We start from the raw sequence: 26120 nt of genomic DNA, 5'->3' as shown, positions 1-26120 counted from the left end.
CAGCTTCTTACCAGTGTTTCCTTGGCTTGCTGTGGGATCCAAAGGCTGTAATATTTATACAGCTGGAGAATATTTTTACGCACAGATTGGTTTTCAGGCAATGAATCCAGTTCCTTGTCATACATCTGTAAGACTAGACACAAAGCCAATGGATCTTGCTGCACATGTAGAATGTCAGTCAGAGCAACAGAAAGGTACTGCAACACAGCCTCTGAAACAGCACAGGAAGATGAGGATCAGTAAATAAGACAGCTGCTGATTTAGTTACATTCAATTGAGGCTCTGAGCAACAGGTTCAAAATATCAGGTTACCTTACCCCTAAAACTGAAAACTTCACCCGTTAAATCTTATCCAAATGTAGTCATTTAAAAAAAAAAATTTCTTGGTTGCCTTCATTAGTGATAAGACCAGATAACATGGCACAATCTGCTTCAACAATCATGTGGAAATTCTGAGCTAGTTTGGCAATAGTATGTGGGCAAAGAGAGACTACACAGAATTCTGAAAAATAGAGATAGCATGATTGGGCTGCCCAGAGATCTTGTCAACTCTAATTGGATAGATCAATGCAACAACAGCCCTATGGAACCATTTTAAGTAAAATGGGGAGGGAAGAGGAGAAAATGGAACATAGAAACATAGAAGATAGGAGCAGGAGTAGGCCATTCGGCCCTTCAAGCCTGCTCCGCCATTCAATGAGATCATGACTGATCATCCAAGTTCAGTACCCTGTCCCTGCCTTCTCCCCATATCCCTTGATCTCTTTAGCCTTAAGAAATATATCCAACTCTTTCTTGAATATATTTAATGAACTGGCCTCCACCGCCCTCTGTGGCAGAAAATTCCACAGGTTCACCACTCTCTGGGTGAAGAAATTCCTCCTCATTTCAGTCCTAAATGGCTTACCCCTTATCCTTAGACTATGACCCCTGGTTCTGGACTCCCTGGCCATCAGAAACATCCTTCCTGCATCTAGTCTGTCCAGGCCTGACAGAATTTTATAGGTTTCGATGAGATCCCCTCTCAATCTTCTAAACTCCAGTGAGTATAAGCCCAATCGACACAATCTCTCCTCATACGTCATTCCTGCCATCTCAGGTATCAGCCTGGTGAATCTTCGCTGCACTCCTTCCATGGCAAGAACGTCCTTCCTCAGGTAAGGCGACCAAAACTGCACAGTACTCAAGGTGCGGTCTCACCAAGGCCCTGTACAACTGTAGCAAGACATCCTTGTTCCTGTACTCGAACCCTCTCGCTACGAAGGCCAACATACCATTTGCCTTCTTAACCGCCTGCTGCACCTGCATGTTTACCTTCAGCGACTGGTGCACAAGAACACCCAGGTCTCTTTGCACTTCCCCTTCTCCCAATCTATTGCCATTCAAATAATAATCTGCCTTCCTGTTTTTGCCACCAAAGTGGATAACCTCACATTTATCCACATTATAGTGCATTTGCCATTTTTCTGCCCAATCACCCAACCTGTCCAAATCGTACTGGAGTTTCACGACATCCTCCTCACAGCATACCCTCCCACCCAGCTTTGGAGAAGGATGGAATCTCTCTACCCGTCACTCCCTACAACTGTCACTTTCCACACACTCTATCATCAATGTCCCCCATATATTTTTTTTTTGGGTGCACGGCCCCTTTAAGGTGCTGCGCGGCCCATTCACAGTTTCTCGCATGCGCAAAATTTAAAATTGAAAAAGCTGTGTGAGACCAGCAGAAGGAACATTTTCTATTATGATGGCTGATTTGACGCTATCTTTTAGTGGTGTGATGAAAATACCTCGTTTGTGTTTGCGCCAGTCAAAAATGTAAAATTTCAAACAAAAGCATCAAGATTAAAATGAGTTAGGAGTCACAAAGTTTCTCTGCCACTGTGCCTCTGCCATTCAAAGTGAAGCTCTTTTCAAAGATCATTTAGCTATTCACCTGTTCCACTACTGTTTCTTGAAACCATTTTGTTCTTGGCTTCCAAAGCAGCTGTGACCACAGCACTGAAAGGGAAGGTCTGTGCAATCATATCCTCGCTTAAAGTAAACCCAACCTCGTCATTCAGACCTTCAGTGGTCTCCATAATGACGTCCACCATATCCAGGACATCTGAAGAACAAAAGATCAGAGAATCATTACATAAAACGTGAAAAAAATTGGCTTAATAATCTTCTATTTTGCCTTATGCAGTACATGGCAGTTATAAGTGTTTAGCTGGAAGAAGTTAATTTAAGGGGAATATTTATTCTAGCACAATTTATTCCCACTACATATTCAAACTAAGGGAGACACGACTGGTTTATAGAACAGCTTACACTGGAGTGTGTACATTAACTAAATATAGGGAACGTTTTACCTCACATGGGAATTGTCCCATTTCAGTTGGCAGGGGGATTGATAATGCACTGGTCTTTTCATCGCCTAAACCTGTGTTCAAATTTAGCTTGGACTGACAGAATGATGTCTCTTCATTCTGCTGGATATAGGGTCCTCTTTATTCAGTTGCTAGTACATGTGGGTCCGGAACACAACATTGCTCCTATTAGCAATGTTACTCAGAGAAGCCACAAAATGGCTGGTGTAGGAAGTAGAAAAATGTCACACCTTTACAACAAGGGGTCACTCTCTTCTGAAGTCAGAGTTGAAGTACATTGTTGGGGTCAGAGTAGAGGGAGTTCTAATTCGGCATCTAACCACGCTACATTTGTCTCGGAGTGCTTGATGCTGAAATGTGTTTCACTAACCAGGACTAACATCAACCTTAATGTGAATAAACAGTTAACCACAACTGTTTGCTTCAGTGCACGTGAGAAGTGCATGTAGAGAAATTCAGCACCCCCTGCCTGTGATTTTGAAAGCATTAAAAGCAATGGTCAGAAAATTATGGGCAGGGGTGCCAAATTTCCCAATATGTGGTTCTGGAGTGTACCATAAGCACTGAAGTGGAAAATCCCAGCCCACTACCCCAGGGCACTTCTCAACCATGCAATTTGTTTCACCACAACTGACATTATTGGCGAAAACATGTAACTGGTTAATTGAATTATCCTTTTACTTTCAGCAAGTTATTTTTTTGCTGGCTGTACTTTGTACAGTTACGGTAGGAGAATCAGTATTCTATTATTCCTTTCCTGCTCACCATCAATATGCGAGATAGGTAAACTGACAGTATCGGAGTCCTGCTTGCCAAGGTTCGCTTGCAGCGTGCCAGCTTCTTGTATCACATCTGAAATCTTGTCTGTATAAGGATATGGATTTGATATTAACGTTATCAAAACCTAGGAAAAACACACAAAACAGTCAATGAAAATAGTACATATGGGAATAAGGAACAAATATCTGCAAAAATTACAGAATTCATCATAATTGTCAAATTTCAAAGCAAGCAAGACTAAGGGCTAGAAGTTGGGTGCCTTTGCGGCTCCCATTAGTGCCTCCCCCCCCCCCCCCCCCCCGGGGTGCAAATGGCTTTGCAACCTGGTTCGGCCTCAACTGGAGTATTGTGTCCAATTCTGGGCACCGCACTTTAGGAAGGATCTGAAGGTCTTCGAGAGGGTGCAGAAATGATTTACAAGAATGGTTCCAGGGATGAGGGACTTCATAAGAACATAAGAGGAGACAGGAGCAGGAGTCGGCCAATCAGCCCCTCGAGCCTGCTCCGCCATTCAATAGATCACGGCTGATCCAATCTTGTCCTCAACACCACTTTCCCGCTCTCTCCCCATACCCCTTGACTCCCTTGTAGTTCAAATGTCTGTCAATCTCCGCCATGAATATATTCAGACATTTGAACTACTTGTTCTTATGAAGTCCCTCATCCCTGAAACCATTCTTGTAAATCATTTCTGCACCCTCCCTAAGGCCTTCACATCATTCCTACATTCACATCAGTTACGTGGATAGACTGGAGAAGCTGGGGTTGTTCTCCTTAGAGCAGAGAAGATTGAGAGGAGATTTGATAGAGGTGTTCAAAATTATGAGGGGTCTGGACAGAGCAGATAGAGAGAAACTGTTCCCATTGGCGAAAGGGTAGAGAACCAGAGGACGCAGATTTAAGGTGATTGGCAGAAGAACCAAAGGCGATATGAGGAAAATCTTTTTTACGCAGCGAGTGGTTAGGATCGGGAATGCACTGCCTGAAAGGGTGGTGAAGACAGATTCAATCATGGCTTTCAAAAGGGAATTGGATAAGTACCTGAAGGAAAAAAATTTGCAGGGCTACGGGGAAAGGGCGGGGGAGTGGGACTAGCTGAAGTGCTCTTGCAGAGAGCCGGCACGGGCTCGATGGGCCGAATGGCCTCCTTCTGTGCTGTAACCATTCTATGATTCTAACTTAGCAACATCATACTAACTGCTCAACTTGTTGGATCTAGTTAATCTACAGTTGTTAAGTGCTGCAGTTTCTTATGATATCAAGCGAGGAGTCGTGTGATGATACGGTACGTTACAGCACCAGCACCCAGTGCCATGGAGTGGAGGTATACTGATTTACCCTCCACTCTGCTGAGTTTCTGATCTGAGCCATGCTGTGTGGGATATCTCTGGGTATACCAGTGGAGAGAGAAAAACGGGCTGCTGCTCTGTACTGCCTAACAGCTGGCTAAGTGGTTGCCACCATAGCAAAGAAAGGCAAGGGCTGCACAATCATCCTACACTATCTACTGCATAGATCCAACTACTGAGAATAAGCCATTCCTCTCAGCTGTCGAGGCACAAGGCATAGGGGAGGATCTGCAAGTGTAGAAAATGAGTAAAAGAAGATGCATGTCTTATGTCAGAAGGTGACATACTCTCAACAATATTGGCCCAGAAATTCGGGTCCCCCATGCGTGAGTACGCACTGGGTACTCACGCGTAGGCCCAACGAAAGTGCCGGTTTCGTGCATGCACTGCAGGGGTTGACAGGTGGAACACGTGTGCCGGAGAGGCAGCACGTGTGCATCGAACTTACGTTTTTTTTGCAGGTTTCTCCGGGAGGGTATGTCTCCAGCAGTTACACTTTTAAAAAGCAGGCGCAAGGCCTGCTTTTAACAAGGTAAGTGGTGAATTAATTAAAATTAAAACATTTTTTCCCCACAGGTTTATTATTTTAAAATACTTTAAAGAAGGGCAAGTTTATTTTTAGCCCCGTTAGAAAAGGTAATTAATTTTTTCAAAATTTTAAATTATTGTTTAAAATAGTTATTTCATGTAATTTATAGTTATTTTAAAAATGTGATGTTTTTTTAAAATTTATTTGAAGTTTTAGTTATGTTTTGGGGCTTATAGTATTTATAGGTTTGACAGCTCTTCCTGTCAAATTTATGAATGAAGCATTCCCTGCTACCATTGGCTCTCCATGGCCCACATGATCCCAGGGGACGCTTCGAACTAACTGTGCCCCTGGGATACGCAAGCACTGCGCGTCGGCAGTTGGAGGAGGCCCAGGATCGGAATCCCACGCAGGCCCACAGCACAACGGCCGGCGCGCAAGCTAAGTGCAGGTCGGAGGCTTGCACCCGCGGGAAGCCTCCGACCCGAATTTCTGGGCCATTGACACTAAGGGCTGGATTTTGTCAATGGGGAGCTTTTGGAGGTGGGACTCCCACTTGTCGGGTTTTAGTCCCGCCTCCATCGACTTGTGGCCAACCCACACTATTTTCCCTTGATTAACCTTGTTAAGCCCGCCCAGCGGGCTCAGCAGGCCAATTACGGGACACCTGGTTACTGGTGACATTAGCGATTGACATTTCATCTGTCAAGAGCTTTTGACAGATGAAAAATCAGCGTTTGACAGCTCTGTGAAGCTGTCAAGCACTGACAATCTGTCTTCTAAGTTGAGTCTTTATTCAAGACTCAATTAGAAAGCCTTCCTGAGCAGAAAGCAGAAGGCTGCAGCTTTTGACAGTTCAGCGGCCATTCTGCTTTCTGTGCCAGTGAGCTGAGGGACTTCTGAGACCTGAAGGGAGGAAGCCTGCAGGAAGAAGTAAAGGTAAGTAAAACTTATTAAAACATTTTAAACACACCTCACACACTTACCTCTGCACAAATGCACCTATCACTCACCTGCACACCGGACATCTCGGCCCCTCCGATCCCCGCCCCGCCTCGCTGACCCTGGTGAGGTTCGGAGCCGTCGGGAAGCCCACACTTCAGGGCTCAAAATAGGGATTCTCAAAAAAACTACCTTTTAACAGGCAGTTAATTGGCATTAATCCCCATCCCGCCTCGAGGAGACGGGACCTGGCGCAGGTTGGGTACCTGCCTCCTGGGAAGATGGCACGGAGGCGGACTGGGGGCGGGATAGGTACCCGCCCCCAGATTCTGCCATTTTCCCAGCAGTCCCGCCTCCAAACCCACCTCCCCAGGGCTGGCAAAATCGCCCCCTGAGTAATTTTAGGACAAATACCCTTAAATTGTGTAGTCAGAGCAAGCCTGTATTTTGTATAAAATGGGAATAAGCAAATAGATTTGACAATTTTGGAACTTCCTTCACCAACAAGATATCAGTTCATCCATAACTGGATAGAGGCATCAATTTGCAAGAACTGGATACACCAACTTTGATTTTAAGTCAACTTTTAACATGCAAAATAACTATGGTTAATTACAATTACAATAGTGACTGCATGTCGAAAGTACTTCATTGGCTGTAAAGCGCTTTGGGTAATGTCCTGGGATCGTGAATGGTGCAATATAAATGCAAGTCTTTCTTTCTAATGGAATTCACTATAAACTTAACTGACGGAAGTGAGTACGTCAAAATGTCTAGAGTATACATTGCATGGGCGAACTACGCTCAACACTACCACACAATAGGGAGCTTGCATTTATTTAGTACCTTTCATGATTTCGGGATATCCCAAAGTGTTTCAGAGCCAATGAAGTACTTTTGAAACGTTGTCACCGTTGTAATGTAGGTAAACATAGCAACCAATTTGAGCACAGCAAGGTCCCACAAACAGCAGTGAGATAATTGGCCAGATAATCTGTTATTGGTGGTGTTGGTTGAGGGATAAATATTGGCCAGGACACCGAGAGAACGCCCCTGCTGTTCTTTAAATAGTGCCATGGGATTGCTTATATCCATCGGAGAGGGCAGACCTCGGTTTAATATCACATTCACAAGAGGTGAACTCTGACAGTGCAGCAATTCCCCCAGTACAGTACTGAAGTGTCAGCCTAGAATATATGATCAAATCTCTGGAGTGGGACTTGAACTCAGAACCTTCCGAATTGGAGGCAGAAGTGCGACCTCTGAACCGAGGCTGACACTTAATCAATCTCTAAAAACAAACTGATCCAACCGACATAAATGTTTAGTAGTGTTGATGTTTAAAATGGAAACCCCTCAATCTCGCCACGCAGCATATCTGCTCCACTAATTGAATTGGACTGAGTGCTTGAAGGATAAGTTTTATTATCCATTGCATTTACCATGGAGTTATCTTCCACTTTAAGCCAACATGGAGTACAGGACCTGTCAGTATCATCTAAACTGTACTTACTCTTTCAAGAAACAAAATGACACTCTCTTGTTCGGACTCAGAAACAGATCGAAGACCTTTCATCCACAGTTCTAGTTCTTTCCAAGTGTATTCAAAAATTCCACTGTCTTTTAAAACCTAGGCAGGAAACAAAAGCACACAACACTTCAAGGCTACCTATCAGGAGAGTAAATGGTACAAGAGGCCACAGGGTCCTCGGTGGGAATAACTAAGGGAACTCTTGGTAATGATTTTTTAAGTACTGGATAAAATTCATTTGAATTGTGCTTCTGAATGCAACCTCAGGTGAAAGAATAATCTCAGCAACGAATGCACGTGTAATCTCGTGCCCCGAGTGTTCAAAGGAAATCAACAATACTGCATCCAAAAGGTTTTCCTTTGGAAGACAAAGAGGTCCTCCTATAGCGAGAGCCAAAAGCCCTAATCTGCTACACGCTATTACATCTTTTGTGCTCATTATTCAGTTTAAAAGAGGATATTTGTTCACTTCACACCCAGTAAAACAGCTGTAGAACGTATCATATCAGGCTTCTAACAGTTTCCCGTAACAAGGTACCTCAATTTTTCCCCCCCAAACACCAATACTTTGCCTTGCTCTAGTGAGACACTAATGGATGCAATCTGCTGTGCAATATTTGCATATGATCACTTAACATGTTTGTATGCAATTCCTTTGTTGAATATTTTAAAGATTAACCCATTTTGAATAACCTATTTCAAAATAAATATTTTTAGAGAGTGATTTCATCCCAGATTTTTGTTATCCTCTACTCTCTCAAAACGAAGGGCCCGATTTTCGGCTTGTGTGGGGAATGGTCGGATTTCCCCGAATGTGGGGTTTCTGACACACATAAAAAAGTGTCAGCCAGCCCCACGCAATTTTCCCTCAATTGGCCAATTAATTCCCAGCATGTGGGAAGTCTTGCTAATTGTCTAAATCGAGTCAGAAATCCCCACAGTATGATGTCATCATTCGTGGTGCTTTCAAGGTCCATGGCAAGCACTGCATCCTCTGAAGGCTTCCAAATGAACCATACAGGATGGCATAAGGAGCCTGCAGCAGCTGTGGCCAGTGCCAGACCCCGAGCTGCCTTCAAATTCGACGAGGCTTCACTGCAGGCATTATTGGATGGGGTTAGGGCCCACAGGGAGGTCCTCTTCCCTAGGTCAGGGAGGAAGAGGCCTCCCACTGAGACCAATGCTGCATGGATGCAGGTGTCAGCAGATGCCAACTCGCTGGGAGTCACCAGAGGAACCTTGGCATTATATCTCTAACTCCTTCCTTTACTCCCCCACAGTACCATCCAGAGCCCCCGTCCTCACTGTGGAGGAGGAAGAGGCTGTGCAGCCAGACTCCTCAGAGGAAGCTCCAACCTCTGAGGGTGCAGCATCAGCAGAAGTAAGCGCACCCAGCACCAGCGCAGACACTCACACCTCGGGGGGACCTTTGGGACATAGAGTAGTGTTGTCACCTGGTGTTTCACAGCTGACAAGTGAGCCTCAGCAGATTCTGGAGACAGGGACAGCAGTGGAGAGTCCTCGTCGGAGGGCGCAGGGCTCTGCCAGCTCAGCTCAGCTGCGCTGCATCTTGACCCTCTGCCTCTGGGTCCATCCGCAAGAGAAGAGGTGATGGATCTCCATGCACAGATGCAGGAGTCTCTGGCAGGTTTTGTCTCCAGGGTCGCTGCGAGTGTGGAGCGAATGGAGGAGTCCATAGCGACCATGAGCAGAGCCTTTGTGGAGTCATTGGCGCATGAACGCAGCACCATGGAAAGGTTGGCAACCTCCATGGAGGAGATAACTCACCAGCATACGGAAAACATGGTGAGTGCTCATAAGAGAATGACATCTCTTGAGGAGCGTTGGCCATCTGTTGAACAGAGAAACCAGATCTTCATGGAAGTCCTTCTGAGTAGGACTGCCAGTGCAGAAACGGGTCCCACTGGCCCCCTAAAGCGCAGCAAGGTGCTCTCAAGCCACTTCCAAGCGCTGGCCCCTTCTGGCTTGTGCAGCTTCAGGTGAGTGAGCAGCAGCCTGGTGCTCCTGGTAATCATCCTGCTGTTCCTGGTTCTGCTGCTGCCACCTCTGCTGTTGGAGATCCTCTAATGCCAGGAAGGGAAGGTGCCAAAGGCCCATGCTTCTAGCAGATGCCTCGGTTGAGGAGGTCCTGAGTTAGGGTGGTGAGAGGGGCTTCCCAGGAGCTCACACTGAAGAAGTGTGTGAGGCTCCAACTTTCTGCAGCTGCTCCTAAGGCTTCAAATAGTTCCCCCAAGCCTTGATCAACAAGGTCCTGCAGCCTGCAAATGCTGCCTCTTTAAATATCTTCAGCCCTCAGCGACCTGCTGCTGCAAGCAAGCAAGCCAGCTGTTTTCACGCCAGCTCTCATCGGCGGGGTTCCCCGCAGGCGGGTTTCAGGTGGGGAAAGCCCCAAAGTCACAACGGCACGGGAAAATCCACTTCAACAAGCAGATAATTGCTTGTTAGTGCTCCGACGACCAGTCCCGCCAGCGGCGGGTGGGACTGAAGCGGGGCGCGTGAAAACGGCAGTCCGAAAGTCGGACGGGGCGGGGAATCAGGCGGGGGGGGGGGGGGGGGGGGTCCCGACCCGCTTTTTCCGCGATTTTCGGACCACGGCCGCATGAAAAGCCGCCCGAAAATCGGGGCCGAAGTCTCTGGACAAGGTGCCAAATGTAGGCAGTTCCACACTGTTGATTTGTAGCTGGTATGATCGAGCTTTATAGAACATCTGAATTGTGGCTCTGAACAGTCATTTGTAAGATGGGCGTTTGTGTCTATGGGCTGGGCTAGATTTAAAACCAGATCTTTTATACAAAGTGGCAATGTCCATGGCATACTCATAAAGCTTAGTGCTCTATTTAATTCAAAGCAAATAAACTGCTGCTGTGTCCAAAAGCTCACTACCCACCCAACATGTTCCCCATAACCTGCATTAGTTCAAATCATTCGAACCAATTATAAAGCCGACTGGTTACTACATTGCCGAGTTATTTGAAAATGTGTAAAATGGCAAACAGTACTTTTTTTATGTTGCTCATTAAAACGGTGCTTAATATTCACAGTAAGCACATCAATTATATTTAACTGGACTTAAAATGCCGTTGGCAATGCATTACTAGCAAGAAATGTTTCCTTTCACCTTCCAATTAAATTCACAAATGTTATTTGAAAGCCAACAGCATGCATGCAAATTGCCAGATTATTGAAACTAAATGGCAATAACAATTTTAACTCACCTTTATAATAAGTTGCTTGGTCGATGTTTGTAGTTGAGAGTTCTTACTAGTCACACACATTTTAAGCAGCAAATAAAATACTGACTTTTCTCCACTACTTTTCTCTGTATTTGTGATATTCTACATACAAATAAGAAGTACAAATCAGCTGCTGCACCAGACAGTCTCTCAACATCTACTCATGAGAACCATGAAACTCAACATGAATAGGTCCAGCATTATAATCAGGTACAGTGTGGACTTCTGCAGTTTCTAAATGTATTACATCTTTAAGGATTACTTTCAGAATACAGTGAAAACTGTTTCAAAGTTCACCTTTGTAGCACCCGTCTATAATGATAACCATGCTCCCCTCCCTCAAAAGAGAACTGGATTGTGATATATCTATAAAGAGCTGCAGAAATAAGTTCCAACGGTGATAAGCTGGAACATTAGCACAAACTCAACAAGCAGCCCCATGTACCATTCTGTTCAATGAATGTAACTGAATGTTTCATGGACAGGACACTTCCAATAGTGTAAATTCATCAAAACATCAATGTACACTTGAAAGCAGATCCTTTAGAGATATCTTTCTTTTCTAACTAAAACAGGGATCAGAGTTGGGATGACATTCAATTGTGAAATGTGACATATTTTTGCTACTCTTTCATGGTTCCATTTCTTGTAAATGGGAGAATATGCAAAAAAAGTTACAAAAATAAAATTTGATCTCACTCTTAAGTAAAATAAAAAGAAAGACTTGCATTTATATAGCGCCTTTCACAACTTCAGGCCATCCCAAAGCGCTTTACAGCCAACGAAGTACTTTTTGAAGTGTCGTCACCATTATAATTTGGGAAACGCGACAGCCAATTTGCACACAGCAAGCTCCCACAAACAGCAATGCGATAATGACCAGATAAATTTTTTTTTAAGTGATGTTGGCCAGGACACCCGTGGCGAACTCCCCTACTCTTCTTCCAGATAGCACCATGGGATCTTTTACGTCCACCTGAGAGGGCAGACGGGGCTTCGGTTTAACGTCACATCCGAAAGACTGCACCTCCGACAATGCAGTACTGCACTGAAGTGTTAGCCTAGGTTTTCTACTCAAGTTTCTGGGAGTGGGGATTGAACCCCCAACCTTCTGACTCAGAGGTGAGAGTGTTACCAACTGAGCCATGGCTGAGGTCACTTGCAAATTACTACTGAATTAATTTGATTTTGGCAGGTGATATACCTATCAATTCATTCCATGAAAAGCGACGAGTTACGATAGTAACTATAGGTTTTTATTGGCTAAATAACAGAGCCCACCCTCGTGCGTGATCGGTTCCAACAAGGAAGAATACTAGCCAATCAGTCACCTTTATACCTGGGCAAGCAGGCGGAGCCATGGGCGGAGTCAGCTGAGGTATGCCTAGGTATAATAGCGTGCGTGGCAAGAGGTAACCTTGTGTAGTGATAACAACAGTGTAAACAGTGATAACAACAGTGTAACAATAGTGAACGGTTGTGAACGATAACAGTGGTTTACCACAGCAGGGAATCTACTGAAAAGGAGATATCAAAGCTTCATACCTAAAATGCTATTCCAATTAAAAAAAACACAAAGGTTTGCCCAATAATATGATTATACCTGAACTCTGAACCATGCAAACTTATTGGCAGGCAGCTCCAGGGCCAGCTGTAGTATGCAGTGCTGTAGAATAGGTGCAACTTCCTGTCTCACCCCCTTCTCATTCACGATGCCTGGAACACAGGAGTTGAATACCTCGTCATCAGAGTGAAACACAACAACTTACACACAATTTACAGCACAGAAACAGGCCATTCGGCCCAACAGGTCTGCACTGGTGTTCATGCTCCACACGAGCCTCCTCCCACCCCTCTTCATATAACCTCATTAGTATAACCGTCTATTCCTTTCTCCCTCATATGTTTATCTAGCTTCCCCTTAAATGCCTCTATACTATTCACCTCAACCACTCCTTGTGGTAGTGAGTTTCACATTCTGACCACTCTTTGGGTAAAGAGGTTTCTTCTGAATTCCCTATTTGATTTCTTGGTGACTATCTTATATTGATGGCCTCTAGTTTTGCTCTGCCCCGCAAGTGGAAACACTCTCTCTGGGTCTACTCTATCAAAACCTTTCATAATTTTAAAGACCTCTATTAGGTCACCTTTGCTTTTCAAGAGAAAAGAGACCCAGCCTGTTCATTCTTTCCTGACAGGTATAACCTTGCAGTTCTGGTATTATTCTGGTATTATCCTGGTAGATTGTTTTTGCACTCTCTCCAGTGCCTCTGTATCCTTTTTATAATAAGGACTGGAAGGCACTGCTCTAACAAACAAGCTTTTAGTAAGCGTCACAACCTCAAATTTTGCTCAGCTCACGATTAGTGTGCTCACTGGATGTGAACTAAGAAATAATGTGCAAACATGATTGACATGAATCCTTTTTTGGATGACTTATTGTGCTAATTTATTAAGGGATGTTAGTGCTGGGGAATGGAACATTTTATCTATTCAGCCACAGCATTAAGTACATCAGCCATCATTATGGCTTCCATCCCTATATTAATTTCAATTGGTGCCAAGTTGGAAATAGATCAGTGCTATAGAACAAGATGCACCAGTAATTGAACGGAGACTCCCCAAACCAATTCTGGTTGGAACTACTGCAGAGAAAAGGAACGTTCATTTATTAGTCTGGGCTGGATTCTAACCCACATCCTAGATGTGAAGGGGCATTGCTGAAATCTAATATACTAAACAGTCCCCATTATCATTTTTTTTCTTACTTCTTGTCTCAATTTGCAGCATCTCTGCTTTAACCAATCTTCCAATTGTGTAGCTCATGACTTTAGAAAATATTCGTTAAACTCACTGTCATTACCCAAATCAACAGCTATTATGTGTGGCTTAAAGGGAATTAATGATCTTCAATTAATACCAGAAAATCGTGGGGAACACTATTGATTTCCTGATATGTGATCCCAGCGAGCGAGGCTCCCTGCCAGGAGAATATATTTGTAATCAGCCCTTAGAAATAAAACAAAATAACACTATAAATAGTGACAATTTGTTGTATTTCATTGCATACAGGCTGCCTTACCGCTTGTATATAAACCACACCTTGAATTTAAGCAAGATTTTTGTGCTTAAAATGTGTGGCCTACATTTAAGTAAATCATCTACTACTTTAAACATCCACTCCCTTAAATATTCACTCCCTCCATCACCAGCACACCGTGGCTGCAGTGTGTACCATCTACAAGATGCACTGCAGCAGCTCGCCAAGGCTTCTTCAGCAGCACCTTCCAAACCCACAACCTCTACCACTTAGAGGGACAAGGGCAGCAGGTGCATGGGAACACCACCACCTCCAAGTTCCCCACCAAGTCACACACCATTCTGACTTGGAAATATTTCACCGTTCCTTCATCGTCACTGGGTCAAAATTCTGGAACTCCCTCCCTAACAGCACTGTGGGAGTAACTTCACCACACGGACTGCAGCGGTTCAAGAAGACGGCTCACCACCACCTTCTCAAGGGCAACTAGGGACTGGCAGTAATGCTGGCCTTGCCAGCGACGCCCACATCCCAGGAATGAATAAATAAAAAATATGGTACAATATTTTCACATAAAACCATCGGCACCTATCTTCATATAAAAATAGACAAGTGTCCACAAATAATAGACATGCAATCTGCAGTGAGTTAATTAATATATCTAATTTGCATCCACCCAATTCAACTTTTCAAACTGGCTGTTATTTGTAAGCTACACACTTCCAGCAACTGTGTAGCGTTGAAGTAATATAGAGTGTTTACATACCTTTAAGCAATTTACTGAAATCAAATGCACACTGTGAAACCACATGAGGGACCACTTTCTGGTAAAGACACATAACCTGGAGCACAACTGCCTTCAGAACAGTGGTCTCAGCATCATCGCCACCTAAAGGAGAAAATAAGAAACATGAGTCTGGCTAAGACAAAGCCCATTAAATGCGCAGCTTGTGTATTTAATAATACCAAAAGCTTTTAAAAATTCTAATTAAGTAAAGGATCCATTAAAAAATTAATATTCAGGGATTTAAAATCAAAAATAAAGCTCGAGATTTGTCAAAATTATGCTGCTCTCAACTATTTGACTGCTGCTGTCACGTATTGAATGTTAACCACAATCCTCATTGCTTAACGCCTGATAACGTCAGGGGAACAATTCAAAAGTAGGAATCATGATTTTGACGATAAAATTGATGAGCTGAGATAGAGTGAATAAAGCTGAGCAATGCAGCATGTCATCACATGTACAAGCAGAAATTCCAAGTACCCCGATATAATCCATTCAGCCCTATCTGTTAACTCGAGGAATGAGTACAATTCGCAGTTGGAATAATTTTTATTATTCATAGAAATAACTTACTAAGAAATGTTATCATATGCAACTGCGCATAAACCCAGAACTTGCACTTCCTCAACAATTTTCTTGACAGATCATCCGCATCCCCGGGAAAAGGGCATCTGCGGGCGGAGAGTTGGGCTATTTGTCCAACTTCCGCTCGCTGAATGCCCATGAAATTCTTACGCCTGGTAAAAGCGTTTTAAAAAACAGAAAAACAACATTTTATCAATACTTTATACTTTAAAAAACCTGTGAGATAAGGTAAGTTTATTGTTAGCTTCTTTAAAACATGTAATTGTATTTTTCAAAAAATTAACTTTTTGTTTTAAATATTAAATGCCATTTTAATTAATTTTAAATATGTGATTTAAAAAAAATTATTTATAGTGCAGAGGTATTTTTTGGGGCAGAACGGCCCAGGACCGTGAGTCTCCGTACCTTCCGGACCACCAGGTAGGCGCAGATTTTATTTGTGGATCGGAGGCATTTCCCCGCGGGAAGCCTCCGACCGCAAACTCAGTGCCCCAGTTAGTTAGACTTTCTCTGGCACCCTTCAGCTGAACACATTTTTGCCCACAAAGTTGTTGGAATATAATGACAGGGATAATGACGCAGCGAGGGAATCAGGGCATCTGGGACCTTAGTGAACGGTCGGTCCAAGAGTGCATCTCCTTAATCAATGAGGTTTAAGGATTGAGATAAACAGGTGGTAAATTAGGGTGGGTGAATTCAATGTCAAATCAGGTACAGAAAGAGAAATAAAGAGAGAGAAATAAAGATTGGACTTAGAGGGGGAGAAGAGAGAGAAAGGAAAAGTAAGATTTTTGCTAATTTTAAAATTTGATATTTTTAAAATCTGCAACAATTCACTATCTGAAGGAAAGAGATTCCAAACTTAATTGTTCATGTTCTGGGCAAGAGAGGGTGATTGGCAGTCATTAACAATTATCACGTTGTTGAAAGGGTACTTACACTATTAATGACTAGACTTAACTTTATGTGGCGAGTTTAACGGGCAATTAATGTGCAAATGCAGCAACTTCATGAAAATCGCAGGGCGGTTAAAGGAGAGATGCAGTTTTCGCAAAGCTAACAGCGGAGCGGCGCAAATTGTCCAGCAACTTGTGGCGATTGGCAATTCATGGGGTATCTCTCTCTAGCTGATTTGCACATTAATAACGGTGTGTGTTGCTCACACGCTATTATTTTTTCAGCAAATCCGGCCCATTGACTTTTCTTGATTTAAACCACACAATAGGCTTCCCCTCCCTTTCCACCCTGTGTAAAAAACGTACTATGATGCTCTGTAATATCTGAAATCTCATTTGTTTCCTCTGCCACACTGGTGGTTTTTGTGTCTTTTTCATCTCCCTGTTCTCCTGTTCCATCTTCTTTTCTTTCACTCTTTAAGAGAGATTGCCACGTAGCTACGATGCCATTCATGTCTGGCAAATGCTGTGTTAAAAAGAAAGAGACCACACTGACGTCACAGAATAGTATAGGCATTCCAAAAACGATTGCATTTCTATAGATTACAAATCTGTAGGCATAAGGATTATAAAAATATATTTTACAAATCTGAATTTCAAAGAGATTTAGTATTTTGTAGATTAAATAACTGTTTTTACTGATTATAATAATTATTGAATTTGACCTAACATTTCCGTGACAACTTTTATTCTGAATAAAAGGTTAAAATGCTCTGACCAGCACTTCAAAAGGTAAATTGCAATAATGTAAGCTGGCGTGAACGTAAAATTTGGGTGACAGTTACAGAAGTGAATGTTCGGTTATTTTGGCCATAACCCAGGCGCACTTTGAAAACAATGTTCAAATTTTACCATTCATGCCATTTAGTAACTCGCCAAACATTATGGCCTAGAAATTCAGTGGGCCTTGCGCCCACTTAGCGCCTAAAGAGGTCTTTTGCGCCGGCGGGGTGGTAGCGCGGAAATTGAGTGAAGCGGTATTGGCGGCGGTAGCCGTTAGCGCTGCGCCGGGACCGATGATGTCATCGGTGTGCGCGGTGGCCCGTAACGCCCCGAAACCGTGCCGATCCCCATATTTATTTGCGGCCGCCTCCTCCGAAGCGGGCGCAAACAGCGACCAGAAAACGGGGCCATCCTGCTGCCATAGTGGGGCGCTTTAAAGCGGAAGGTGCGGCCGGCCGCTTTTTCGGCGGCTGCCTGCCCGCACCTCCTTCCCCGGCCTCCTCCACCCCACCCCCCCGCGGCATTGCCAGCTGGTTTCCGTGGAGCCCGGCACTTCTCCGTTGTGCCGGGCTCTTTTGGCGGCACTCGCGATCGAGGCTCCGGCCGTTGCAGGCACCTCCCCCTTAAGAGAAGGAGGAGGCCTGCAGTACCACAGCTTGCCGCACCGCATCGGGTGGCGCTGCGGCAACTAGCGCGCCGATATTCAGTTGCAGCGCCCCAAACGGAGGCGGGCACACCCTGGTATAGCGCCCGCTTCCGAATTGGGGCACAGAAGACGAATATACGGCGTGCGCTAATGCCTCCCCGCCCAGCGCTAACTTTTGGGCGTGAGCAAGCTGCCCACGCCCAAGTGAATTTCTAGGCCTATGCATTTTATTTACACCTTTTCCCAAATTATTTCATCTCCTACAGTCAAGACAAGGATTAGTCAAACCTGTTGTGTCAATACCAGTCCTTAACTGACCCTCCAGAAGGCAGCCTCGTTAGTCTCACTCCCCCTAGAGAAAAGGTCTCTGTCCATCACCAGACAACTCTGAATGAAACTTATATCTAGAGAAGCCCAAATGAGTTTTTAGTTGATTAAGATTCAGATTGAGATTTCCAAGTTGACAACTCAATTTTCCATCATTTAAATCAGCGTGAGTGGCAAATTTTCCTTTAATGCTGTTTCATTCACATTTTTGTCATCTCTAGACTTGATTTCTCAGATGTTCTGCTTGGTAGCCTACCATCCACCATCCTCTATAAACTCCCAACTTGTTCAAAACTCTGCCGCTTGTGCCCTACCCGGAACCAACCCTGCACATCGCTCCCAACCTATCTGACCTATATTGGCTCATTGAACCCACAATGCACTGAATTTAAAATCCGCATCTTCATATCCCTCCATGGCTACCCTATGCCTACAGCTTCCTCCAGTCTCGTCCCCTCCCCAATCCTTCAGTCCTCTGACTCTGGCTGAAGTGCAGCTGCTCCTCCTCCAACCCGCCATTGGTGGTCACCTCAGCCCTATCCTCTGGAATGGTCTCTCTAACCTCTGTCCCTCTCCACCTTTACAAATCTTCTTGAAACCCATCCTTTTGATCTAGGTTTTGATTGTCCTTCCTAACTCTTGCACCACGGTTCAGTATCTGCTCCTTTATTCCTTCTGTTTTATTTTTTCCATCTGCCTCTGTAAAGTACACTGGGGCGTTTTCTACGGTTAAAGGTGCTTTATAAATGCAAGTTGTAGCCAAAATCCGATCCAGCCAAAGGCAGTTTGCCCTGTGTAAGCTTCCTGATGCGGCTGTTGTCCTAGGTACCTTGCTGAGGGTCTCTCTGTACTGCTGTGCCAAGTCCTCCATTGCACTGAGAGAGTAGATATCGGAGTTTTGCCACACTTCCTCATTCAGGCAATGCTCAATATTCTTCAGAGCCCTCTTCAGAACATATGCAAGCAGGGAGAAGGTAGTGTGTTGGACTACTTTATTTGTAAGCTGGAAGTAAAGAAAGCCAATTTGTTAAATTTTCTTTAGCTTGTGTGGAGTTCAGATGCCAATAAGAAAATAGTCTCCATTTTGATAGAATTGATTAAAAAAATTGGGAAAAAAAACCAGAAAATGAAGACAGGTTAATATTTTGCACGAGACTCTTCATTGGAAATACTCCTGACAGAAATACCACTTAGTGTCTTACTCTTCAGCAAAAAACAGGAGGCGTAAAACAAAGTACCTTCAGAATTACATAAATCTTACTTCTCTTTATTTTATAGCTGCAATTGGGAATTTCAGTGGTATGAAAGTCAGTAGCTCTAATTATTGATGAGTGGATAATTTAGCCCTGATACTGTTCTCAATATAGTTATATGGCCAAGAAATATAAGATAATGGGGACAATTTTCCTTATCTTTGCCCCAGGAAATGCCTTTTTTTCAGAAAAAGGAAGCAAAGGCCTGTTACAGACTCTGTCTCCTTTACAGTTCTCTGGAAGTTCCAGGGTTTCACTCGAGGAGCAGAACAGGGTCTTGTGCCAGCGATAGGTGACAATATGGTGAGGAAGGGGCATTCCCAGATGCAGGAGAACACAAAGAAGCTGGCAGTGGGATTCAGATCACATGGGCTTTGGCAGTGAGCTGAAGAGTACCTGGAAAAGTAGATCTGCCGTTTCTTTTACTGGATATTTCAGCCTTAGCGCCTCTGGCTTCTGTTCCCCAACAGCAGCCAGAAGATCCCGAGGCCAGTGGCCAGGACCCCCTCCTCTTTCCCAACAAAATCCCCTGTCAATTGGTATGCCTGTGCTGGGAGTAAAACCAGGCCATATTAAAGGCCCAGCCACCAATTGAGGCACAGTTCGGTCTGGAAAGGCACAGTGCTGCGCCTGCCCAGCAGCCAGGCTTGTGGTAGGGGGGCTGGGGAATTGACTCAATACCCTCCCAGCAAGTAACAATTATTAGCAGAATCTGGTCCTATCTCCAGTACATATGAACTAATACAGTCTTTTAGGTAGTTTATTTATTTTTCCCTTCCCCTCCTTCATGCTCACCAGACTATTCATAATGCCAGCACTCTTACTTGACACTTTCGCATGATGATACAGTTTAGATAGGGAACTTACTATGCAGGACAGTATGGATACCATTTGCCCTTCCTTAGACCTACCCCTTTTTCTTCTCTTATTAAAAGTACCGTTTGAAAGCAGTGCAAGTTACTGAATACTCTTAACATTTAGTAACAAATTCTACAGCAGCACAAAAGAACTCTCATCAAGTTCATACCATAATTGAAATGCTGATACAAGTATCTAATCCCAACCTACTCCTCACATATCTGTAGTGGCATATCCAGTCCCCCTGGATGCAAATCTGGTTATAACATGGCCAGGTTTTCCAGTTTCCCCTGATACATTGTACCTTCCTATGCTTCTATGAGAGAGTGGGCGATTGATGAGGTATTCATTTCCACCCCCCCACCAAATCGGCCAGATGCACTCCAGCCCTGTGCTTTACTATGATCCTATATTGCATACACCAGGCTCCCACTATGGGAATCTAATATAAAGGAATATAAAGGAATCTAATTAGCCCAGGTAGGCAAATAAAGTGGTTGCCGAGCATCCAGTAACTTGCCATTCTCCTGATCATTTATTTTTATGTTCTGAAAAATTTTGATTTCAAAGTAGCAAATAAATATTAAATAGCTTTCTCCTTATATAAATGCAAGTCTTTCTTACTTACATTGATTCCCTGAGTAAACATGGCTTTAGTAGCCACCGGAGGTACTGTTGTGACCATCACCATAGAGAGGAGGCGGGGGATGGGGATGAACTCCTTTGTTCTGAAGGCCTTGGAAATCTCAGGCAGGGCTTCATAAATCTAGAATAAAATTGAACATACAAAAAATGTTAAAGAGTACCCATGATCCAGTCTTCACTTGGACAAACAGTTATTAAATATACCCTAATAATAAAAAGTTTAAATATTTTCTCAATTCACTGGCTCATTGACTCTCATGGTTACCAGTTTAGTTTTAAACAAATACTACAATTTATATATTTAAACATAAAAGGGAACTTACTATTAAATATCACAAGTTTGCCTAACAACAAACTATTTCCCTCAGTTGTTACTAAAAGTTACTTTATAGAAAACTGAAGCTCACTTTCAGGGTATTGTGAATCTATAGTTTGCAGTTTACAGATTAAAGTCTGCAGTTTTAACTTTAAAGAGCTTTAAGGCAGAGAGTATCTGCTCTGCACAGAGTTCCCAAATGGCCCCTCCATCCCATATTCCCAGTGGTCCAGTTTTGTCCCAGATTGTGACTATTTCTGTGCACTGACCGACTATCTTTGACTTTGATGGACCATGGTAGAAAACACTCCACACATGCAAACATACTACCAATATGTGCTTGTGACCAACATCTTGCTCAGCTGTGTTTTTTCTCCCCATTGTCTTTCTTTTCTGAAACACTAAAGGGGGAAAAATTCAGTATCGCTCCGTTTGGGCGCCATTATTGGCCGTGCGCAAAGTTTAGCGCCTGCCGCTAATTATTGCCTCCGACGGCAAACTTGGCTTTTATCGCCCCTGGAGGTGATTGGAGCGCTAAATCAGAAGCTTCACACCTGTCTTAGGGCGCTAAGGCCGAGGAGCGAGGCGCTACTTCAGAGCGCTGGTGAAGCAAGGAAGGGCAAATCAAAATGAACCTGCAAAGTGCTGCTCAGTACTCAAAACTCCTTCACACAGCGTTGAATCTCTCTAGAAGTCTCTCTCTCTCTCTCAGAATGCATGGTGCAAAAATGTCACCGACAAAAAAAAGCAGGAAGTGGTCGCCTTTAAATAGCGCTCCCCCAGTCCCTTTCTGACAGCAAAACGCTCCCCTCAACCTGTCGTTGCTAGCGGCAGGCGGTAATGCAGGGGGCGCCACTCAATATCTGAGGCGCTAACAGGGCGTTGCACACTCAATTGACGTCGCGATCTGCCGGCGCAGGAGATCGTGGCGGTAGTGTTTAGCGCCGCTGCAAAATGCCTAGTTAATTTCGCGAGCGGCGCAAACATCGCCGCGCCTGGGCGCTAGTTGCTTTGCGCCCCAATTAGCGCCCTCTTAAGGCGCTAACAGGAGGCGCAAACAACAGAATTTTTCCCTCCAAGTATTATGGCCCAGAACTTCGGGTCTCCACGGGTGAGTACGCACGGGGTACTCACCCGTAAGCCCAATGGAAGTGCCGGTTTCCTGCATGCACTGCGCATGCGTGGGAAACCGGCACTTCTGTTCCCCTGAAAGAAGGGGTTCAGAGTTTGAACGCGTGCGCAGGAGAGGCAGCGCGTGCGCATCGAACTTATTTTTGTTTGCAGGTTTTCCCGGGAAGGTAAGTCTCCAGAAGTTACACATATAAAAAGCAGGCGTAAGGCCTGCTTTTACAAGGTAAGTGGTGAATTAATTAAAATTAAAACATTTTTTCCACAGGTTTATTATTTTTAAATACTTTAAAGCAAGGTAAGTTTATTTTTAGCCCCGTTAGAAAATAAAATTATTTTTTTCAAAAATTTAAATTGTTTAAAATAGTTATTTCATGTAATTTATAGTTTATTTAAAAAATGTGATTTAAAAAAAAAATTATTTGAAGATTTAGTGATGTTTTGGGGCCCGTAGTATTTGGCTCTCCATGGCCCACGTGATCCCAGGGGACGCATCGAACTAACTGCGCCCCTGGGATACGCAAGCACTGCGCGCCGGCAGTTGGAGCAGGCCCAGGATCGGAATTCCACGCGGTCCTACAGCTCAACGGCCGGCGCGGTAGGTAAGTGCAGGTTGGGGGCTTGCACCCGCGGGAAGCCCCCAATCCGAATTTCTGGGCCATAACTTTATTCAGCATTCCATAAAGTGCACTTTCACTGGAGTAGCATTTTGTTTGATATCTCTCACTAGGATCAAACCAAAACGCTTTTCCTTTCTTTACAGATGCTGTCTGACCTGCCGAGTGTCCAACATTTTCTGCTTTTCATTCAAGCAGCTATGTTAAGTTACTGTATCAAACCCATAGTGCCAGGCCCACTGATTCCATTATAATCAATTAATATAAATTTAAAGCATTGATTAATTGACACAGTCCTAGTTTTATGTGTTCACTTTGTATGGATACTTTCTAAACTAATTAAAGTTTGCCCTTATCCTTTACGACATGACTGGTTGCTGACTACAGAACTAACATATCACTTGTACTTCAGAATTAATTTAAAGGTGTCTTCGAGATTAGCCATTTTGTCACCCAATACATTGTAAACAGAACCAAGTCTGAAAGCTTTGTGCAAGTTGCTCCCTACCTTTCGCAGTAGTTTGATATTGTTTAGCCAGACTGTCTTAGGTCTAGGGACAAAGGAATACTGTGTCTCTTTGAAGAATCTGGTCAATAAATCAGGACACACTTTGAGGATGTTCACCATCAGGTCAGCCACCAGCGCATCTTCTGTAGCTGTTTTTAAGCACAGCAGGAACCTCAGTAGCACCAGGTTTCCCCCCCTGCAGGTGCAATCACAGTCCACAATTTAAAAGAAAAATTTAACGTTTTAGATCTGCAGGTGATGCAATAATGAACCACAGTAAGTTCAAGGACGATACACAAATTACAGCAAAACACAAGCAGGTTAATGTTAATGACCACCCCCTGCATTGCAACATAGGATTTCCCCATCAACTCTGAGGAGCGAAGTATGGATAGACATGGAGGTGTTGCAACTCATGGATAGGCACTTGGTGAAAACTAAGGAGGCGCCAAACGGAATCACTGGTAGTTTGCCCTCCTCGAGGACCACAAAAAATCTGCCAGTGAAGGGAATGCTGTTGTGCTTTGTTAATGGAATACAGAATACTCCTGGCAGGAAGCTTACCCTTATTGGCCATACCTCACAATATCTCACAGATTTTGAAATGGTATTTTTTGGAGGTTTCAAGCAAAGTCTCTCCAAAAATATTTATTCTGTCAAACAGCCGCTGCAGTAGCAGTTGATGCAAGTCCATGGGAGTGAGGCCAGGCCCCAGCAAGCTGATCTGCAGTGTGCGATACCAAAAAGGCAGGATTCTAGCCCAGATCTACTGCATGGAATGCTGCCAGGCCTCGCAGTATGGCAACTTGTAGCTGGTCTTCTGCAATGAGTCGTAACTGCTCGTGAAGGAGGTGACAGTCCAAACTACTACCCATAACAACGATGGCACACAAATCTGGGTCAAGCTAGTCTGGTGACATACCGTGAAGATCTGGTTTGATCCCTGCAAAATCATGCACGGGCCAACAGTTTACAAACTCTTAGGCCGCGATTTTCTCGATCGATGCGGCTTGGGAGCAGGTCAGGTGGTTTCCGGGTTCCAGTCCCGCCCCCAACTACATCCGGCCCACAGACGTGATTTTATGTCAATTGGCCTTGTTAAGCCTGCCCTGCGGGCTTGTCGGCCAATTAAGACGAAACCGGTCAGATGATGTCATTTGATGACGCGTCAGCTGGCGGTTTTCTTAAAGGGACCACGCACAATTTTTTTTTGACAGCTGATTTTTCAGTGTTTGACAGCATTGAGGTGCTGCAAACACTGACACTCGCTGTACAAAGGTGAGCTCTTGCACCCAAGCTCTTCAGTGACTCCCACCTTAGGCTAGAACAGATGGCAGCTGCAGGTGAGGTTACAGAAGCGATATGTCACTGGTGAGAGAGGTTCTCACAATGAGGTGGAACTACACATACAATTCCAAAACTTGTTACCTACAGAAAAGTCTAAATGCATTAAAAATGACTTTCCCAACATTTCCTTACCTCTGAAACTCACCAGTGCACCATTGGATCCTTCACACCACTTCCGCAGCTGTCATCAATGGATAAACATTACAGCAGACTCACAACATGCCACACTTACCTGGCGTGGTGTCCAGGCGTCGGGAAACCCGCAGTAGAAGTGTTAAAATTGGAAAAAGCCTGTTACGCGCCTGTTAACAAGCAGCTAAGTGGCTATAATCCTCTTCCCGCTGCTAGGTGTCAGGTCCATGCGCAAATCGGGGACCCGACACTTGGGAAGATTAACTGGAGGTGGGTTGACAGCGGGTTTCCTGCCCGCTGTCAATCTTTGCGATTTTGCCGGAGGTCCCGCCTCCAAACCCGCCCAAGTGCCGGCCTGAGTTTCAACTGGAATGAGTGCGCTGGGAGTAAGTTTCCTGAACCGGAACGGCACTTGAAGGTGCAATGTTGAATCCACAACAGGAGCACAAGCGAAGGGTTCTGTTGATTTACTTTAGATTCTTTATATTTTTTTAGGCTTTGTCCACTTGAGGGACAGGGTCTGATAGCTTAAGAACATCTGCCCAGATCTCAGTGATGGTGCTCGAGTGCTGGCAATGTTGCGTTTGAGGCCTGCAAGAGGTTAGGAGGAAAGGCTCTACTTTAGCATTATGGATCTCTGGAGCCAACACATTGAGCACTATGTGTACTGAAACTGCAAACATGTGTATGATTTAGTTACACATTGTGCAGAGAGAACATTTTCCTGATAGCCTTTCCAACTGAAAATATTATAAAATAAGAGTGAATTTGGCATGGAGCTGTCATCACAGTGAGAATCTTACCTTTTAGCTGTACCCAGACTAGAATCATAGAAATTGATGCCATGTTTCACTGAGCAGCAGAGATCGATCAAGAAACTGTGTACAAGTTCTCGAACCAAGTCTCTCCCAGCTACCATGGAATCTTGGGCATCCTGTCAGGAATTAAGTAAAATTCGAATGTTCATTTTTATAGTACCTTTACATAGTATTACATAATACTTACAGCACAGAAACAGGCTACTCTATCCTATGTCCAACAGGTCTAAGCCGGTGTTTATGTTCCACATGAGCCTCCCCCCACTGCAATGTATCTCACCCTATCAACATATCCTTCTATTCCTTTTTCCCTCATGCACTTATCTATCTTCCGCTTAAATGCAACTATGCAATTCGCCTCAACTACTCCATGTGGCAGCAAGTTTCTCCTGAATTTCTTTTTGAATTTTACAATGCGTATATTCAGTACTAAAGTAGTGATTCTTCCTACTTTAGTTATTTGGTTAAAGGAATCATAGGGGGTTGAAATTCGGTTACGCCCCGAACTGAATTATAGCTGGCGATTTAGCGCCTGGCGCGGAAGTACCGCCCCGGCCGCTAAATTCGGCTCACCGCCCCAGCAAGGAAGCGGAGCACTATCTTGGGCGCTCCACTTCCACTCGGGGTGGTGTTGGGGGCGCAATGCGCTGAGCATTACGCGGCCGCTCCGCGTA

At 44.2% G+C, this 26120-nt stretch overlaps 1 protein-coding gene across 3 annotated transcripts in view; it reads right to left on the bottom strand.

Moving 5' to 3' along the window:
* The window catches only part of urb1 (URB1 ribosome biogenesis homolog), a 127892-nt gene that overhangs the window by 84226 nt on the left and 17546 nt on the right, over positions 1 to 26120 (bottom strand). For all 3 annotated transcript variants that reach the window (XM_086007049.1, XM_086007048.1, XM_086007047.1), the window contains exons 8-19: positions 25432 to 25562; positions 23150 to 23345; positions 20564 to 20701; positions 18654 to 18827; positions 16435 to 16594; positions 14567 to 14689; positions 12364 to 12476; positions 10743 to 10862; positions 7489 to 7605; positions 3141 to 3279; positions 1940 to 2110; positions 12 to 211 (exon numbers count right to left, since the gene is read on the bottom strand). In XM_086007049.1, coding sequence (XP_085863175.1) covers positions 12 to 211; positions 1940 to 2110; positions 3141 to 3279; positions 7489 to 7605; positions 10743 to 10862; positions 12364 to 12476; positions 14567 to 14689; positions 16435 to 16594; positions 18654 to 18827; positions 20564 to 20701; positions 23150 to 23345; positions 25432 to 25562 — 1782 coding nt within the window. The remainder of the gene's footprint in view (positions 1 to 11; positions 212 to 1939; positions 2111 to 3140; positions 3280 to 7488; positions 7606 to 10742; positions 10863 to 12363; positions 12477 to 14566; positions 14690 to 16434; positions 16595 to 18653; positions 18828 to 20563; positions 20702 to 23149; positions 23346 to 25431; positions 25563 to 26120) is intronic.

The sequence above is a fragment of the Somniosus microcephalus genome, chromosome 14, assembly GCF_052327205.1.
Source record: "Somniosus microcephalus isolate GS21.2 chromosome 14, FLI_Smic_1.0, whole genome shotgun sequence".
In the NCBI taxonomy this organism is placed as follows: domain Eukaryota; kingdom Metazoa; phylum Chordata; class Chondrichthyes; order Squaliformes; family Somniosidae; genus Somniosus; species Somniosus microcephalus.
This window is presented reverse-complemented; position numbering and strand designations above follow the sequence as displayed.